This window comes from Aulostomus chinensis, chromosome 1 (genome assembly GCF_037954235.1).
Source record: "Aulostomus chinensis isolate RoL2024-O1b breed Wild chromosome 1, RoL_Achi_v1.0, whole genome shotgun sequence".
NCBI classification, from domain to species: Eukaryota; Metazoa; Chordata; class Actinopteri; order Syngnathiformes; family Aulostomidae; genus Aulostomus; species Aulostomus chinensis.
Window position 1 is genome coordinate 58336568 of NC_141320.1, and position 19665 is coordinate 58356232.

Consider the following 19665-nt stretch of genomic DNA (forward strand, 5'->3'; position numbering starts at 1 on the left):
GCAGCGCTGATAGAGGACGCAGCCGTTCGTGTGTGTGTGTGTGTGTGTGTGTGTGTGTGTGCGTGCCTTTGTTGCCTTACAGAGGCAAGAAATGTGTGTCAGAAGTGAACACCAAGACACCCGAACAACACTCGCTACAGTGCTGTTGGCAGCGTGTCGCGTGTTGTACGAGTCCTGGATTTGTCTGGCGTGAGACAAAACCCTCCAGGTGGCGTCCGTCTCTGACTGCTTCGCTAAACCCGAGGTGACGCTGGATTGTTGTTCAGCTGGAAACTCCTACTACACTTTCACTCCATTTTATGGTTTACAGAGAAAATAAAAATTATAATTGTGTGATTTTTTTTTTTTCAGGGGATCTGAGGCGAACTGTGCTGTCTTGACTGTGAACGCTACCAAAATAAGAGCCCACATTCCGTCTGTTCGATGGAGAACCTGCTTCATCGCTCGCTAATTACTTTGGAGTTTGGAGTTTCTGTCCACTTCGTTTTGGTTTTAACGAACTCAATTTTAAGGACAAAATGAAATAGTTCAGTAGATCCTTTTCAACTTCCGTTTCTTTCGAAGTGCACAATGACATAACACGGTAAGGATCCTTTTCAAGGGTTAAACTGTGTGCACATGGTCTCCTGGAGTGGAAATCAGTATTTTATTTTATTTTATTTTTTGGTAATATATAATCAAATTCCCCAGTAAGGAGTAAAATAAAACTGGGTAAACATTTGGTACTTTAAGTGTACCAAAGGGGGAGTTAGCCTGGTCCTCTTAAAACATTTCATGTATTTTCCTGGTATTCCTATCGATCTTGTAAAAAGTCTTCATCATCAGTTGCTGCATCGCTTCAGTGGGATGTCTCCAGGGGAGTATTACTATCATGGTGTCCAATCTGCAAAGAAAACTACTTAGATGAGGATCGAATGTACTTTTTTTCCTGGAGCCCGGGATGTCTTTAAATAGTTTGGTACGTCTTCTTAGGCAAGCCAAACCTCCCGGCACCCTAAGGTGTCTTTGGAACACGATTAGCAGGCAGGGGTCTCTCGGCAGCACCAGGATAACTGACTTAGAGGAAATTTTGATAAACATTTAGCCTTTAGCAAATATTGCACCTTGGATTGTTCGGCCCGATCATTAGAATCTCTTGGTGTAGATGTATTAGTTCAATAATCCTCAACCCACTTGGTGCTTCCACTGTCAGATGAAAGATTTCATCCTTGCACACACGGGCACACTGGCGCGCGCACACTCCTCTCGTACCATATTCATGTCGATGCCGTTGGTGTACGTCCAGGCGTGTTGAAAATACTCCTCCAGCCGCTGCCTCAGTGGGTTTGGGATCTGGTGGAAGCGGATGAACTCTTTGACCCGGAGCATCTGGAGGTGATATCTGGCTGTGCCTGAATACAACCTCTGGATGATGGCCGACACGTTCCCAAAGATGCTGGCGTACATTAGAGCTGAGAGGGAAACATGAGGTCACGGAGCGTTCAAACGCCTTTTCCTGTGTTTATTTTTAAAAAAAAAGCTACTTGTCTTGACTCGTACGTTATTATCACGCTACATGTGTATATTTAAACTCAGTTGTCACTCACATCCAATGAGCATGACACAGATGGAAAAGATCTTCTCGGAGTTGGTGTTGGGGGAGACGTTCCCGAAGCCCACGCTGGTCAGACTGCTGAAGGTGAAGTAAAGCGCTGTGACATACTTGTCTTTGATGGACGGGCCCGAGCTGGGGTCGCTGTAGTTGTATTTTTTTCCTTTAAAAACAAACCAAAAATTAGAAAATGCAAAATCTCGCACATTCATTTTCAGCCTTTTCATGGTACGTTCAAAGCTACAACCTATGGACACGCCCAAGTTGTCCAGCCAGCCGATCTTATGCTCCAGGTACGGTTTCTCCACGTTGCCGATGGCGTACCAGATGCAGGCCAGCCAGTGAGCGATGAGGGCAAAGATACACATGAGTAGCATGAGCACTGCGGCGCCGTACTCGGAGTAGCGGTCCAGCTTACGGGCGACACGCACCAGCCGTAGGAGACGGGCCGTCTTCAGCAGCCCGATCAGGGTGGTGGTCTGAGACAGAAAAACACACACGTTCAGGCAACTTCGGTATGGATCGAGACTTCAGCAACACCTCCGTTTCTCAAGTTCTGAATTTTAGGCACTGAAGTCCCGCTGGCTGCGACATGCCAGAGGTTAACAAAGGTTTAGGCCACTAAAAACATTAACATTTCAGAGCTACATGAGCTAAGCAAGTATTTTTCTGGCATCTGCATACAAAATATCATCTTGAATACCATGATAATTACAGCTTTCAGCAGGAATGGAGGTCATGAAGCCTTGAAAGTTGACGCAAACAATTATAAGGTGCTTTAGGCGGTGACTCACCAGCCGTCGACCTGGACAAGTGCACCGTTTTATGCGCGTTATAAGCCTTCAAAATGTCAAGTCTTTGCATCAAACAGTTCAGGATCGCGGAAACTATGACAGGAAGTAGAAGGAAAGCCGCAACCCACAATCGATGATCGGCAGCTTCAAGCGGCTTCACAGCGAGAGGGAGAAGATTTGGGAGCTTTGTGTTTGACAGGTTGAGTGGCCCACAAAACCAGACAAACATCAAGATTGAGGAAATTTCAATTTAAATAAGAAGTGGGGCAAAAAGTGGAGTGACTGCCTGTGATAAAAGTCTAAATTAGCCCTAAAAATCAAAGAGCAGCAGCTTGGAATTATCAAGGCGAATTCCATCCATTTTCTTCCGCTTATTCCTGTTAAGGGTCACGTGGGGGGGTGGAGCCTATCCCAGCAGCCTTCAGGCGAGAGGCGGGGTTCACCCTGGACAGGTCGCCAGTCCATTGCAGGACCAACACATAGAGACAGACAACCATTCACACTCACAGTCACACCTACAGTCAATTTAGAGTATCAATCAGCCTCGTCCCCTCTTGATGTCTTTGGACTGTGGGAGGAAGCTGGAGTACCAGAGAGAACCCACACAGGAACAGAGAGAACATGGAGACACACACAGAAAGATCCCGTGCTGGAGCTGGGACTGGAACCTGGAACCTTCTTGCTGTGAAGGGACAGTGCTAACCACTGCACTGCCCAAGGCGAATTCCTCAGGATGCAAAAGGCACTCACATCAACACGGGTCGGACTCGCCTGCATCCCACGTGTCCCCCATTACAACGCTGCTTTCTGCTGTTTAATTCAGGGCACTTGAATCCGTCTGGATTCTCAAAGTTGACGGAATGAAGACACGGATTATGGGAAGAGAGTTTGACTTGATAGGAGAGAGAGCAGAGCGACGACACCACCGCGTTGTTAATATCCCAGCCTAAATTCATCACTCCCACCTCCCTTTTGTAATACTTGCTTATTTATTCTTGTTCAAATGTGACATGGATTATTCAAAGAATCCACTGTAGGTAGGAGTTCTGTCCTGCAGCCTGTATAAATCAGAGCAGCCTCCCCCCAGAGTGAGCGTATCAGCCCTTGACGGGCAGCTGTCAAATGAATCGGTGGGCTGTGTGGGGGGGGGGGACGACCCCTGATGAAAGGCAGGGGTGTCATTCCTGTGTACCAGATCAGAATCAGGTGTGGGGAGGTGACACGGAGCCCTTGGATGCACCCCCCTCCCTGTCTTAGCTCCAGAAGAGTGCAGATTGCCTGAATTTGTGTCCCTGTCCTTGTTTTCCCTCCTCTTGTCCGTGGTCAGCTTAACCTTTTTCGCCCTAGTTTAGTTTTTCACTACCTGCTTGGCGACGAGTTGTTTCCCCGCCTCATATTTAGCTGCTCCACGGCCGTCCGTCCGTCTTGAGTTGTGTTCATTCCCTGGTCCGCTGTGATGGCTTGTGATTTGACAGACGTCACATTGATCCTGGACGATAGAAAAGTTCAAATTTGCTCTGCAAAGTTTAGAAATGAAGAGCTCTGAAATGAGTTGATTCACTGAGTTCCTAAATCAGTACTTCAGACCAACTGAGAGGATGACCGGGTTTATTCTTCCGTGTGGGTTGAAAACACACTTTTACAGTTTAACTTTCTTGCGATTCGCATCCTCAGTTCAATCGTTGTTTTTTTTTCCATTGCCACATTTTACTCGATGAATATTTCTGTCACACTTGGAAAGCACTTAAACCTTGTTTTGGAAAGGTGCTATGGAAGTGATTTACTGTCGCACGAAAGACTAAAATAAAGCAGCCTCTGCTGTCCTCAAACTTTATGGAATTGCATTTTTAAAACTGCTTGAGCATCCCATTATCACCACTCTGCCTTCCCAATTTCCGAAGCGGTTGTATTTTTAGATTATTGATAAAATCGAAAAGAGAACGGTCTATAGCTATTGTTGTCAAACGGAGCAGAGATTTAAATTAAAACTCCGTGGATCTACTCTGAGAGCAAGTAATTCTAGCAGGGCAGAAGTGAGACTGAGGGGGCTGCTTGGAACAATGAACCTTCCTCCGCTTTCTTTGTTTAGCACAGCCGTTGCTGCAGGTTTTGCTGCATAATAGAGTTGTTGTTTCTGTACGGTCCGTTTCACCAAAGGCAAAACGATACACGTTTGGACTGGACGGAAATTCAGCGTGTTTTTGTTTTGCCACGGGGACTCATTCAAATTTTTTCAAAAATTAATCAAAAATTCATCACTGAGGTGATAAAAGAGGCTTCTTGAGAGGTTTTCAGGGTTAGAAGAAGTAAAGGAAAGCAGATCTGAATTTGAGTCTCACATCAAGCGACTCAAGAATCTGACAGCTATGCAGCGTCTTTCAATCCGTTCAAATGGCCAAATACTTTCCATGTATGTTTACAATAAAAGATTTACTCTTTTTAATGAATGAATATAATGGAAAAAAACACCAAGGTGGTGCAGTGGTCAGCACTGTGGCCTCACAGCAAGAAGGTTCCAGGTTCCAGTCCCGGCTCCATCACAGGATCTTTCTGTGTGAGTCTGCATGTTCTCCCTGTTCCTGTGTGGGTTCTCTCTGGTACTCCAGCTTCCTCCCACAGTCCAGAGACATCAAGAGGGGACGAGGCTGATTGATACTCTAAATTGACCGTAGGTGTGACTGTGAGTGTGAATGGTTGTCTGTCTCTATGTGTTGGCCCTGTGATGGACTGGTGACCTGTCCAGGGTGAACCCCGCCTCTCGCCCGTAGCCGCTGGGATAGGCTCCAGCCCCCCCGCGACCCTGAATAGGAACAAGTGGAAGACGATGGATGGATGGAAAAAAACACCCAGATGGAAGCGAAGCCATGTTTGCCAAGATTAAAAGGTTTTGTCTTGAGACACCAAAAACCGGTGCCCCCAGCATCACTGGACAGGCAGCACCACCTTCGCCACCCTCCCACTCGGGCCAGGTCGGAACTTGGATCGAGCCGAAATGCTTCAAAGAATAAAAATGAAGACGTATCAGATGTCTCGCCGTCAGCAAATACGGATCGGTTGAGCGGCTTATTTGTTCTAATGTCCGTCCTATGGGTCCCCTCAGCCAAGGGCGCGTATGTATTCATTCAGATTTAATCGATAGTTTCATGACTAAAACTGCAAAAAGGCTACAAAATTGGATGAGCGGACACGAAGGTATCAGTCAAATTCATAGCGTAATGAGACTGTCAAACACAGAGCGTCAGACATTATTAACCGGCCATAGATAACGGCGCAGCGGCCCGCTGTCGTAGTAGTGATTTATTTTTATCCAAAAAAGAAAAAAAAAAATCCTTTCACGCCCTGGATGTGACCATAATAGGTAAATAATCTCATCATCTTGTAAGAGCTTCCTTTTCTTAGCAAATTCAACGCTGGCTCTCTTTTTAGTTTCCACCTTGGTAGCACTGAAATCCTTCGCTGAATGAGAATCAAAAGTGAGTCTCAGGGGAGAACTCAACCTGTCATGCTTTCAGCGTCAAATCAGCAAGACAAAAAAACCAACCCAATCTTAACCTGTTATCAGAGATGGTTTCCAGGCAACAAAGGCACACAAGATTATGTCTAAAAATAGTCGCCGTCTCTGCACAAAATAACACACCTTGAAGACAGGAGCTAAAACGGTACATGGATATTTTATTTTTACTGATGATTGGAGGAGCTAAAAATACATTTTGTCATCCTACTCATGCACTGTCTGATTTAAACTCGAGCTGTAGCAGGAACACACACACACACACACACACACACACCCTGTCACTGCACCAACCATCCAGCTGTACGATGAGGACGTACGTCGTGCGGTGGCATCGCTCAACTGTCTGCTCTTTTTTCTTCACCTGCCACTCACTGCCAGCCTCCAGCCATGGACTCCCTCACATGACCACACACCTAATGGCAAATAATGACTCGGAAAAAACCAACAAACTGACAACACCCATCAGTCTGGAAGCCTTGAGTGTGCGTCCTGGCATTGTCGAGCTCGCTCATGTTGAGTGCTCGTGTGCGTAGCGTTTCATTTAAAGTCCAAATCACGCATCACAGCAGCAAAAATGAATCATGTCATTATTGTGGAGTGTCCCCACCTCGCCCTGGGGCCTGCACTTTATATTTCTAACCTCCAGGGCTCTTAGCGAACGGGTGTTTGTTCCCGCCATTCCGAACTGTTAAGCTTTATCCAACGAATGGCAAGTTTAGGACTCAAACCCAAGACAAAGAGAAGCGGCTCTCCTGGCAGTCTGAGCAAACCTAGTGGAGTTCTGAAGTATCAGGCCAGAGCGTTTGTGGGGTCTTTTTTTTTTTTTTGGGCTCCCGGTTTTGGCAACTTGCATGCTATAATCCAGATCATAGCTCTGCTAACGGGGAGCTCTGGTGCTCACTGTTGGAAGAGACCTACTGAACTGTTGGCCCTGAGATCCGCGAGCTCTGCCTTCGTCCGTGTGTACAGTTTATACCGGACTGCACCCTAATCCAGCACACATCCCCAAGATCCCCTACAGTGCGTTAGCTTGTGAGCTGACATCCTTTTCACCGCCCCGTTTGTTTCCCCTGCCCAGCGCTTGCATAATTTATGTCCTGTGCACACGTTATGCATGCATATTGTCATGTAACAGAGGCGATGCAGGCAGCGGACCAGCTGTGTTTCTTCTTTGCAAAGCCCGTGAGAGCAAAGGCCCTTCCCGAGCAGCACCTCTCTCACTGGGTTGCGGAGACGGTGCCAAGCGGAGTCGCACCACCGCCGGCACCGCAGCATCTCGGAGGTGTTTCAGTAGATTGTATCTGTTACCCCCTGAGCTGAGCTTCTCTACATACACTGGGGGTGGGGGGTACTGGCTGAATGTGACGGCAAGGGGTGTCGCTCAGTCTGTATTCTCAGCAGGGAAGCGATGTGGCTGACACGGCAGACGCCGCTGTGCCAAGGTTGGCTGCGAGGGCATTTCAGGACGCGTTGATAAATCATCATCTTGATATGCAGTAAAAGTGTGTGAAGGAAACTGGAGGTTATGCATAAAACTGACATCTCCTGAGGGAGGGAAACAAGGTACAAAACAGCTCAGCCCCTCGCCGGTTTTCCGCTCGTTGTCATGCAGACCAGATTGAGAAGATGAGACTCGTATCCGTAGCTTCTTTCTTCCCTCCTTTTTTTTATTCTATGAAGGAGATAATCAAAGCAGAATTCTTACTCCTGTAACCCTGGGGTGGAATACTTCACTAAACCGGTTTGGTTGCCTATAATATTTCAAGGGTCGGTCCAGATAGATCCGTCACTCACTGCCTCACTTCCACCCCGTAGTAGTATATATATATCCAGTATATAAACCCACGATGACTTAAAGTCAAGACAGAAGTTGTTCGGAGTTCTTTTGACTTTGAAGTGTGGCATCAACTTGGTTTAAGCCTCCCTCGGATGAACTAAAGTGTTTTTGGGAGGCAGCGTGACGAGAGTGTGAAACCCCTTCTTTGTTTATTGCCTGAGACTTTTAAGAAAGAGAGACTGCGAAGAGTAAAAGTGTCGGAATATTCGTACAAATGATCAGAAACACTGATTAGTACCGTGACATGAAGCAGGTTTACTGTAAAACCTTGCAATTCCAAAGGGGGGAAAAAGGGGGGCGACCGTTGAGATCTGAACCCGTGCCCCACGAGGGGATGTGGTGCTTCTCACCTCGTCTGATCCTGAGCCAAAGATGAGCAGGTCGAAAGGGATGGCGGCCACCATGTCAATGAGAAACCAGCCTTTAAAGTAGTGGATGGCGATCTTAGCCGGGTGGCTGACCACTTCCTCGTTGGTGTTGACGTAAGTGGTCCTGAAGTTTATGAGGATGTCTACGATGAACATGATGTCGACTATCAGATCCACGACGTTGAGCGGTGAGCAGGAGTAGCCGCACACCCGCCTCCTCTGCTCCTCAATGTCATTGAGGAGGAAGGCGGCAGAGTAGGGGGTGAAGATGGCCGTGTAGATGACCAGCAGCAGGATCAGCCAGTCCCACACCGCTTTGAAGGGGCTGTAGTGGAGGATGGTGCACTTGTCAATTCGTGGGGTTTGGAGCTTGTACTCAGGCAGCACATCAGCACCCAGAGACAGAACCTGGAGAGGGAGACAGGGAGGGTGCACGCCACTGAATATACATTGGAGAAAAAATGTTATTTTGTGTCGGGGGGGTTTATTTTGCGCTGGAACTTTGTTCGGAGCCAAGTTTACTGACTTGGAGGAGCGTGTAGCTGTCAGTAGTTACGCTTCCATCACCCTGTGTTGATGAGTATTTTGAAGTCAGGCATCAGAAGACAGGGATAGAAACACCAAAATAAAAACAACAAATCCTCTTACCCGTGAAAAAGTTTTTACACTCGCTTGAGGGAAGAAACAGTTTTATGATTTCCTCTGTGGCTCCGGAGGAACACTCTACACACAGAATAGTACCCTTTTCAAGTCACGACCTAAAAGGCCAAATTTTAGCGGAGTATTTAGCTTTAGCGTCTTTCTTTAATGATCTGGTTCGATCCCCGGCTCCTCCTGAGACTCTCCTTAATCCCGATGCCTTCGATCTCAGTGGACGAACGCGTCAGAAAGTTCCATTCAAAAGCGCTTTGAGTAGTCGACCAAAAAAAGTGATTCCTTTTTCCAACCTGGCGTCTGCGCTTCTCAAAATGCGACTCCCGACTGGCGAGTTTTGCCGGTAGCGGCGAATGCGGCCTAACTAGCACCGACATTTTCGAGAGATATCCCTTCAGGTAATTCATCAGAGCTGTATACAGATTGTTTCTTGACCCGGCAAAGAAGACTTAAGAATGTAGGGAATGCTAGGAATGCTAAATGTTTGGGAGCTGGCCTACTGGGAAACACGTGTTTGGAAACCCCTGTTTCTTCTGTCAAAATCTGGACCGTTTGAATTCTTTCTGTTACAGGTTCCCTGATTTTGAGGGAGTGCTGACCAAAAAAAAAAAAAAAATCACTAAAATTTACAGCCTTAGTTGCGATGTTGGGGGTTAGAAGGGGGAGTTAATGGTCCTGTATAAACTCAAATGGTGTGACAGGGCAGCTCAGATGAGAGCAGTAATGTTTTCATTGGCTGGATCTGTAATCCAGCTCTACTGAATCCACTTTACACTCCTAACTGCTTTCTTCTGGAGATGAAACGATAAGGTGGCTCTGGACCGATGCCAAAGTGCACGGCTACATCCTTTCAATCGCTCTCTTTGTCTGATAGATGATGCCGCGACTTCCAAGCTAAAAGTTGGACTTTGGTAAGGAATTGGGGGAAACCTTGAGCTACAAGGGGGCGGGGTCGCCCCTTGTAGCTGAGGGTGACGTCCTGTCACAGGAGCAAGCTTACTTCCGCAGTAAGTAAGTGAGCAGTGAGCAGCTGTATGCTCAGCAGGTGTTTCATCTTCATGCTGTAAACGTCTACTGCTGTTAACAATGTCCTCACCAACAGAAAACCCTCTATCGGCCATTGCTTGATGCAAAAAAAAATTTCCACTACCCCAAATAAATCATTCATAGGTTAAATGAAGGATGAAAAAAAAAAAAGGAGGAGAAATGCTTCTAGGCTAATAACATGAAATTTTAATTTGGCATAATCCCCCCCCCCCATACACACACACATACAAGACTTCTGATTTCATGCTGCCGTTATGGTTGGAATACAGAAATATTTGGGAAGTTCTGCGTCACTTGGAATCAGGATAAAAATACGACACCAAAATAGCATGAAAGCAAGCTTGCGTACACGGTAATATTTACACGGTGTGTGTGTGTGTGTGTGTGTGTGTGTGTGGGGGGGGGTGTTGTCTATTCCGGCAAGTCTGGCTATCACTGTCGTCATTACTGTCAGTGTAGTTGCTGGATACATCCTGAAATAGCTTTGAACATCAATACATAACCGCGCCGCGGACCATTTCAGATAAGCATTTCAGTGACTTGGAGGTAAATATAGGTGCAGGCAAGGCTGCGTCCGTCCATCTCAGTGTCCAATAGCCTGGGACGTCCTGGCCGTAGCTCCTTGGATGCAGATTGTTGTGGCTCTACGGGGGGACGCAATGTGAGAGAGGCTGGTGAAACAGAAGCTGCAAGGGCAAAGAGGGAATTACTGTACTGTCCGCCTGAGCGAGGGAAGAAGAAAAAAAAATGAGCTTGAAACGACAACTCCAGCACCCATCACTTATTGTTTGTTCCCTTATTTCTGCTCTGATCGCCTTTAACGACCTTACAAGAGGACAAGGAGCTGGTGTGCAGCAGGGACAACAAAAATAGTCCTGGAATGTTAATAATTTAATTGGTTATTAGAAACTCCTGCCCTCTGTGTGATGGGGAGAGTCAAGTGCTTTTACCCTCTGATATGCGCTAACCTTTTGGAATCGATCGGAGAGGACAAAGGAAAGGCCTTCTATTATTCATCAGGCTGCCTCTTCATTGAAAGCAGGTGTTTCAGATGCCTGTTTCATCACGTTCACAGCTTGAGGAATAGCAGCTGTACCCGGATTGTGATGGTTCTAAAATAAATCGATAATAAAAAAATGAAAAATGATAAAAAAAAAATTGGCAGAACACAAACAAGTGTGTCCGGCGCAGTCAGATAGAGGCAGTCTCCATCTCTGAGCTGCTTGGCTGTTAGCTCTGGATTTAAGGGTTGTAGATAAACTGTTCCTAAAAAAAAAGAAAATCCCATCTTAATTATTTAGATTACATCCTATATTGTAGCCACTTAGAGCAAATGAACACTGACATGAGATGATGGAGAGCTTGTTCTGAGTTTGGCTTCCAACATTATGCTAATAAGCATCGGCTATCTCCTGTTTTTAGCTGGCACAGTCAGGACTGCGGGGAGGGGGGGGGGGTTGTTTCATGTTTCTGTCGTTAATGGCGTGGCTTATTTTATTGCTGAAGTGAAATAATTCCGTTTACACTGAGCAGATTGAACCTAAACTTTCGCGAATGAACGCATCGTTGCATGTATTGATCGTCAAATATTCTCGATTCGAGCGGTTGGCAGTTCTCTACGACGGCTGAAGCAGAGAACAGCAGGGAACACACTGGAGGAGATCCTCCTCCAGTGTGAAACACGACAGTGTTAAAGTTGTACAACGAAACAGCAAGTGAGTTCCTTTGCTGGCTGGTGTTCTGGAGGAACCCAGAATTGATTTTAAAGCATCTGATGTTTGCTTCCTGTTCATCCGGTGGGTGTCGAGAGGAGCGTTTACAGACATAACCTGTGATTGATGGGAGTTCAGTGCCATCTCACCCGCAGCGGCATTTCTTACCGTGTTCATTTTGATGGTAAACAGCATGCGTTGTGCAAATGACAGAAATAACAGCGTGCGTCAGAAGCCATCCACTCAGTCACTAGCAGGGCAATGAGGGGAGGAGGGAGGTTGACAACGTGGCTACCGGTGTATCCACAGAAGCCTGCATTTACGGCTAATTTCCGGGCGAAGCAGTTGGCCTAATTGTAAGTTAAAGGAAGGAGATAACATTGTGACAACATGTTAAACAGTAGATTAACTGACACGAGGGACTGACAGGGAAATGTGATTAAAAATCCCTAAAGCCGGGATGGTGCACTTACACTGCATCTTGGACCGCTGGCACACCGTGACAAGCAAAATGCACATTAATCTTTGTGTAGACGTACACGGTAGGAAATACACACCCGCCGGCTGTGCACAAGTCCATTAAAAACACATCAACGCGACTGTGCCCTCCGTTGCCAAAGAACTTTGATGCTGGACGAGGAGGTAGCACACGGTGCTCTGATTGCGGCGCCTATCGGTGCCTTTGTGCGAGTAGCCTATGTTTGATTAAGAGACTGCACGTTTCCTTCTATCTGGACTAAACTGTGGTTAATTACGCCACATTCAAAATGGATCCCTTTTGGTGTGGGTTGCTGTTGAGAGAAAGAGAAAAAAAACATTGATGCGCTTACTTTTACAATTTAAAAAGGAATTGGGAACAAAAATCCTGTGGAATATTGAGATGTAGAAAGTCTTTTATCCTACCAAGTACTTAGATACGATTCTTAGGCGAGATGGGGGGGGGGGGGGGGGTTACGTTTTATCACAAAAATAAATAAAACTCGAGAAGTCAGGCAATTTTTGGCGCATTTGTGAGAAAACCTGCCATAAAATCAAGCATATATGATACAATAATGGCACAAACAAGTCCTGGAGTCCTGGAGGGAGTGTTTGTAGGTGTTACAGCGTTGAGGGGGACAGAATGGAGTCAGAGGTCGAGAATAACATTCATCTACACAATCAACGTTGCCCTGTGTGGTGCGTCCCAGTCCTGACCGACAAGGTGCGTGACCTCTAACCTGCCCGTAACTCTAGAAACCTGGCGTGAGCTCTGGCTGCTGTCTGGCAGCGGTAAGAGTATCCCCGACTATCCACGGCGACTGATAGACATCTCTGCTGTTTTACACCCCTTGAGATTCAATTAATCACGCTGGGGCTCAGAGGGCTGGCGGGGGTGGGGGTGGGAGGAAGGGCAGGGCTGCAATCTGCTGATATTATGATGAGGAGTACTATAGTGCCCCCCCCCCCCCCCACCCCCACCCCACCACAGCCACCTAACCCAGTCTGCATACTCAGAGAGTCAACAAATGAGTTACAGGAATGAATAATTCATAAAAGTGTTTTAGCGCTCTAAATTGTGGTCTATTTTTAGTGGCAGACGGCAGTAATGTACCCACAATAATCATTAAGAGGTGGTTGGATTGAGGGTTATTTTGCTGAATTTCAGTAGAATAACAAAGCGTCAGAAAGGGGAAGACGGCAACTTGTGGGTCGTTCTAAAAGTGGCAGCTGAGAAGGGAACGGAAGCAGAACGCAGCCCATCCTGTCGAGTGTTTCATCCGTGACAGAGCCGAGGGAAGGGAACCTCAGATTTCAGCTTCGGTAGCACTTTCTAGCTTGATTAGCCTCTTACCTGTGTGACCTTATCTGTGACGTTGTGCGTGCGGTCTTTGACCTTTGGGGCGATAATGGTTTTCTCCGAGGACGGAGGGGAGGGGCACTTCTTCTCATTGTTGACCTCAGAGAAGTTGAGAGTGATTAGCGGAATCTTGTTGATGGTGCTGTATTTGTTGAGGTTGGAGTCGGAGGTGGAGCCAAGCAGGCTGGATTTGATCTGGCTCAGTGGCCCTGACAGAGAAAGCGGCAAAGACAGGATCTCACGATTAGAGGTCATCGCATCCTTCTTTACTGCTGGGTTACTGCAGATAAATGTGGATATCAGGACTGTCCTGTGTATTTGTGACGTGGGAAAATACCTCACATTTGGAGTCAAGACACGACATAACCACAGAAATACAACAAATACTGCACTCATACATAAACTCCCTCTGATAGACCCGTCTGGAACCGACAGGCCTTTCAAAGTTTCTCATTAACAGATGATAACAAACACTGACAGTGATCAAAAATAATGAAATGCACAGTCAAAGAACACAACACCGCAGGAGGTCAAATCTTATCTCAAATAGAGGTCAATGGGCCTAAAGCCCGGCAGACATTGTGGGGTTTCTTTGTGGCACCGAGCCTCGATATGGACTCATTTTATGGAACTGGCTGAATTCAAGGCAGACTGTGGTTTATTGTGCAACTTGTGCAGGGTTAGGCATGCCGTTACGTCCCTGTTGCAGCTCCTGGATGATCAGGTTGAATTTCTGGCGTGTCAGAAATTTTGGTCCGGCGTCGCAGCGAGTAGTTTCATTGTCAGATTTCCCTAAATCCCTTCACTTCCTGTGCAAAGTATGCGTGAGCTAGAAGAGTGAAGATCAAGTGATGCATCGAGACGCGTCAGGACTTAATGTGAAAGATGCGGCTACATCGACTCAGAGGGCCTGGATCAGTAAACAGCTGCATGAATAAGTACTGAGTGAAAAAAATGTGGAAAAATCAATCCCGCCTTTATCTTGATATGGAAATTCCCCTCACACCGCCAACGAGGAAGAGCGGAGTGAGCGTGCGTTTTGGAAGAAAGATTGCTGCAGCTTTGAAAGAGGAGTAAAACAGGGAGGCACAAACCACATCCCGAGACACAGGTTGGTTTTTTCAGAGTGGGAGCTGCAGCTTTGTGTTTACAATGAAGCATCGATGGTTCAAGTCCACTCAATTTGTTCTCGAAACAGCAGGAATACACCGTTAATGGCATCAAATGATGTACTGCATTGCATCGCTTACAGGGCTGCATCATAACCTACCGCAACGTTGGCAGTTAAAAACAATTTCATTCCATCATAGAAATGAAATCAAGACGTTTCTGGAGCTGATCTCACAGGGGGGGGGGGGGGGGGGGGGGGGCGCGTCTGCTGAGACCCCACGGTCCCGTCTGAGTTTTATCAAGACTGACAACGAAAATGAAGCGGGAGATTGCTGCTATTCTCCAGGTAAAGCAAACGCAGTTTCACACGGCGGCAAAATAAATCCTCCTGACGAATTTCGAATGAGAGGGGTGTCGTTTCTGGAGGCTGTTACACGTATTGCTGAGGTACAACGTGCACAGGCGGGCATATTTGTGACATCACACGCACACGCCGCTAGCGTTTGTGTTGATCGTTGAAAACTGGTCGTACGTAGCAGTTAATTAAATCCCCACAGGGTCTGCCTGACTTTGACATACCCAGTGTTTCATCTCATGTATGAAATGTCCCGCCATCATACCAAGAGATCCCTGCACAGTGAAACCTCTTGTGAGACGTTCACACAGCAGACAAGGTGAAAGCACAACACACACACTGACACAAGTGTCTAGAAAACATTCAAAACCAGAGAATTGCTGATTCAGCCTTCTGAGTAAGCACAGGAAGGTTAACCCCACCCGCCCCCACCCGCCCACCCCATTCCCACCCCAAGTTTCTCAATGTATGATACGGTGATTGAGAGTCAAGGACAGAGAAACAGACAGCTGAGGATGAAAAATTGCATGCGCAGCTTCAATACATGCCACAGTAAGGATACATCATTGCGGTCATAAAAAAAAATAAAATAAATAGAAACAAATAACTTTAAAGGAAAAGCTGAAGCCATACCCCCAGCCATCCAGGAGCGCGACACTAGCAAACCAGGAGAGAGAAGAAACGGGGAGTAGAAGGGGAAAGAGGGATTATGGAAGGACGGTTGGATTGCAGGGTAAGCAGTTAGAAGCATCACAATAATACTGAAAATATCACATTTATCAGCGAGTGGAGCGGCTCTGAGTGAAGCAGTGCAGGTTCCTGCTTGAGTCTTTGTCATGTGAACATAAACCGCAGCTCAACATTCGCGCACCGGGCCTGCTAATCGTTAACACAAGCAGCCTTGCAGCAATTCAACTGCAAGGTGGATTACCAGAAGACTGAATGTGAGCGTTTAGAATTGAAAATGGAAACACAATCAGGTTTTGTTCCATTCACTGAGACGTGGCAACAAGGAACCAGAGGCTGCATAAAAGAGGTTACAGACAGTGGGAGGTATGATCGTGTAAAGCTTCATTGATTTTCTTCAATGAACAAAAGCTGGAGAGAGAGACAGAGACGGAGAGAGAGAGAGAGAGAGAGAGATTTAATATGTTGCTTCATGCAAGCGCGTGCAGAGGTCAGTGTGTTTTTTTCTGAGCCTTCCCCCGGGCGACTAGCTGGGTTCAGCAGGTTGTGCGCTCCGGGACTGAGTCATTTAGTGCTGTGCCAGTGTTCTGACGCTCCAGCCCAAAAGCTTACAAACACGCTGTCAGTCACCCACCAAGGCGATCGCATCCAACATGAACCTCGCTCATGTGCAAAACTGTCATGCAGCAAGCATGCTTTTGTGCTGTGTTACCCACTAAACGTGCTAAATCTAGCATCCAACATCGGAATGCAGCAGGCTGCCATTCGTTACCTTTGATATTGCGGCCATTGTCTGTGACGGCAGCGTTACAACAAGAGAGAAGAGGGGGGGGGGGGGGTGTGTAGAGGTGAGAGAGGGATTTCTAATTTTCTAAGATGACAAATGGGGGCTGGCATTAAACCTCCACCGCTTTCCCCACTAACGATTCATTACCGTGAAGTAGACATATTACTGTGTCAGCCGGTGGGGGCTATTTGAGTGAGAATTGTTGATAAGGGGATGGGGTAGACTGAGCCTGGAGGAAGCATGGCCTGTCTGGGGCACTTCTACCCCTCATCCAAATGAGGGCTAAAAGGCTAATGGGTGATTTAGATCCAAGGGAAGATCAATAACAGCGCGCACGGTGACTCAGTATAATGCTGATTAGGAGACTGGTCCCAAAATAGGAGAAGTGAGATGGAGTGCCGAGGGGAGTTTTGTAATGAATACAGTCAAATTATGTACTGTTATGGATTTGTTTCTCTCAAGTACCTTAATGTTAATTGCATCATCTGGAAAATTGATCATATTTTACTCTGATATAATCTTGGTAAATAGTTCGGTAACAAGTGTGAACTTTCAAGGAAATGAGAGAAACCCAACTAAAGGACTGGTGTGGTGTTTGTTTGAGCACGGCAGAGCAGGAGAATCCTACCTTCACTGGCATGTCGGTCCCTGAACGCCATCTTGGCGTTGGACCCAAATCCTTCCATGTCATGTACGGAGGAGGCTCTACGAATACTACACACACTCTCTCTGGAGACGGTTGGGGTGAGACCTGGGATTGACGGAGTCGCAATGAGTGTGTCCTCCTGGCTCTGGTGTTGGGCCTGGACAACGGCGTGGTCCGGGTGTGCCCGGTCCCAGGGTCCCTTTGGCGATGAGTGATCCAGAGGCCCGGATACAGGGGTGGAACAGTGGCTGGGGGCGATGAGGGCGCGGGTGTCATTGGCGTATGAGGGACTGCAGCTCTCGCGCGTGGTTGGGAGTTGATAGTCATGCGTAGCCACTGAGACATCGCTGCTGTGAGGCGAGTCCACCAAGACGGCATCAGGGTCTTCCTGGGGCAGAGACTGCTTGCTGATGCCCAGGAGAGGTAAGGCCGGGAAACGAAAATTAAAGAATCTTCCTTTCCCTGATGGAGAATAGGGAGAAATGAGAGTGGGGCAAAGAAGTCACAAAGAGTCACACTTTCCAAAAATAAGACCTTCCTGTTGAGAATCCCAAACCTGTGAAAACGCTTCGGTCAGTGACGGTGCGGACATGAGGGAGTGCTTGGTGTGGATGAGGAGGACACATGTCTGCACAAAGCACAGAGCACCCCCTTCTAGGTGGGGCCCGTCGAGTGTGTACCAGAAAACTGCACAGCAGAAGGAGATGAGCTGCAGTGGGCCTGGCCCTCCCGGTCGAGACCCCTACGGGTCTGGAAAAGAGAGCCCTGGAAGACCTAGTAAACCTAAGATGTGGAAGTGCCATCCCTGACCTGCATGAGGAGGCCTGTTCCCAGCCTGTGAGGCAGGAGGACCTGAGGCTGGCCTGGGTCCTAACAGCTGGGGTGATGAAAGGATTTTGCAAAGCTAGAAACTGGTGGGGGAAAATTTAAATACTGGTTTCGTGACAGGGAGCAGCTGGGGGTAATGGTGGCTGGCAACACCTGAAGATCACCTGTGCTAATGGGGCTGAGGAAGAATGAGGTCACGGTGATGGTTTGCATGAGACAGCAGAGGAGTAATGAACTCTGGGAACAAATGGAGAAGAGGAGGAGGAGCGGGTTTGACATTGATCATGAATCTCTGCTCCTGAAACTCCATTAATATCTTTGATTATTTCTTGACAGGAGAAACAGACTGCAAGGATTCTGTTTCTATGATAAGAATATCTTAATAAAGTCCATAACGGATGAGCTTTGCTTTTCACGTTCCACTGTAGCTGCTGCTTGTTTGGGTTTGGTGAAATTTTGTCGAGGTGGTTGGAGCAATTGATGTAAAAGAGAAGGGGGGGGAAAAAAAACCACAAGGCTAGAGGCAAACGGGTTACGGCGACTAGAAACAAAGAGAAAAGAGAAAATTGCAATTTATATCACTCAAACACACATTTTATATATAGTCCATCATATTTTCTAAAACTGCGGACCACCGACTCCCTCAACGATTATGAAGAGTTACTGTAGATATGTAGCGTGCGGTGTTTTTTAATGAGCCGCTGGGACCAACCAAACCCCTGCTGCCTGTGCGCTGTGTTTTCACGGGGTGTTTGAACTTCCTTGCGGTCTCCTCCATCCCTGTTGATATCTAATTCTTGTTTGCCAATAGCGCTGAAAACGCTGCAAAGGCAGCTATCTTAAAAAGACCCTGGCACATCAAAACAAATGCCTTCTGTGCCTCAGGCGCTACCTCAGTCATCAATTTCCTTCAATTATTCATGCACGGGACATTTGGTGAAATATTATATTAGTAGTGGTGCAACGAGGAGTCGGTACTATGGATTATGTGTGGTGCAGTTTTAATGAGTGATGGCTCCCGAGGAGATGAAGCACAAGGTAACAGACAAAGTGATATTTATGGTGCTGCTGTCATTACAGTCGTCTGAGGGAAAAATAAGAATGCCTTTAAATTTTACATGTATGTCAAATTCTTGTAGGTTAGGCTCTATGCACACACGCCGTCACACACGCCGAGCTGTCACAGCAATGTCTGCTGACATGTCCTGTCCAGGTTTCGCATATGGCCAGCAAACTGCGGCCTGCACGTTGTGAATGATTTAGTTGATGAGCATATGCCATACATGTGAGAATGCTGTCTAAGTCCTGGAGAACCCGCCTCGCTGCCACGAAGGACAAAGCAAACCAGCTCTTAAAGAAAAAAGAAAAAAAAGCGCTGGAAAAAGATGAATAAGCTTATTGAAATGAAAGCGAGTAAGAAAAATACATGATGCATCATTTGTGGAATTGCTTGAGCAAATTATGGCACATTGTGTTTGACCCTGTTCAACTCCTATATCTGCAAAGAGTAGAACAGCAAGGGAATCAGCCACAAAACTGTAGGAGGTAAATCTGAAAATAGAGTTAATGTTTGAGGCTCAGCGGGGAGCGGCGTGGCTCTTTATCTTCCTCATTCCTGCAGTCGCCGTCCGTCTTTCTCCGTCCAGCATTTTAAATAAAGTGCTCTGTGTTTACGCGGGTCAATCAAATGTGTACTGACAATTTGCATAATTCAAAGCATGAGGGATGGAAGTATGACAGAGCCTGTCATTCACCTGTAAGAAGATTGAACCGAGTTGAACCGGTGTTCTTGTTTCTCCAAAATTATCATGAAAAAAAAAAAAGTGCCGCATCTGACCTGCTAGGAGACGGATGAGACTGCCGATCAAAACCTCCACTGGGATACTGACAGAGCCGTC

At 46.9% G+C, this 19665-nt stretch overlaps 1 protein-coding gene across 6 annotated transcripts in view; it reads right to left on the reverse strand.

Annotated features, from left to right (window-relative positions):
- The window catches only part of LOC147272443 (voltage-gated inwardly rectifying potassium channel KCNH7-like), a 64583-nt gene that overhangs the window by 12104 nt on the left and 32814 nt on the right, over positions 1 to 19665 (reverse strand). For 2 of the 6 annotated variants that reach the window (XM_086218021.1, XM_086217939.1), the window contains exons 4-11: positions 16922 to 17401; positions 16279 to 16299; positions 15453 to 15476; positions 13349 to 13563; positions 8087 to 8512; positions 1839 to 2070; positions 1587 to 1754; positions 1252 to 1451 (exon numbers count right to left, since the gene is read on the reverse strand). In XM_086218021.1, coding sequence (XP_086074147.1) covers positions 1252 to 1451; positions 1587 to 1754; positions 1839 to 2070; positions 8087 to 8512; positions 13349 to 13563; positions 15453 to 15476; positions 16279 to 16299; positions 16922 to 17401 — 1766 coding nt within the window. Of the gene's footprint in view, positions 1 to 1250; positions 1452 to 1586; positions 1755 to 1838; positions 2071 to 8086; positions 8513 to 13348; positions 13564 to 15452; positions 15477 to 16278; positions 16300 to 16921; positions 17402 to 19665 lie in introns of all 6 variants that reach the window. The other 4 variants (XM_086217862.1, XM_086218100.1, XM_086218182.1 and 1 more) reach the window with 4 other exon arrangements.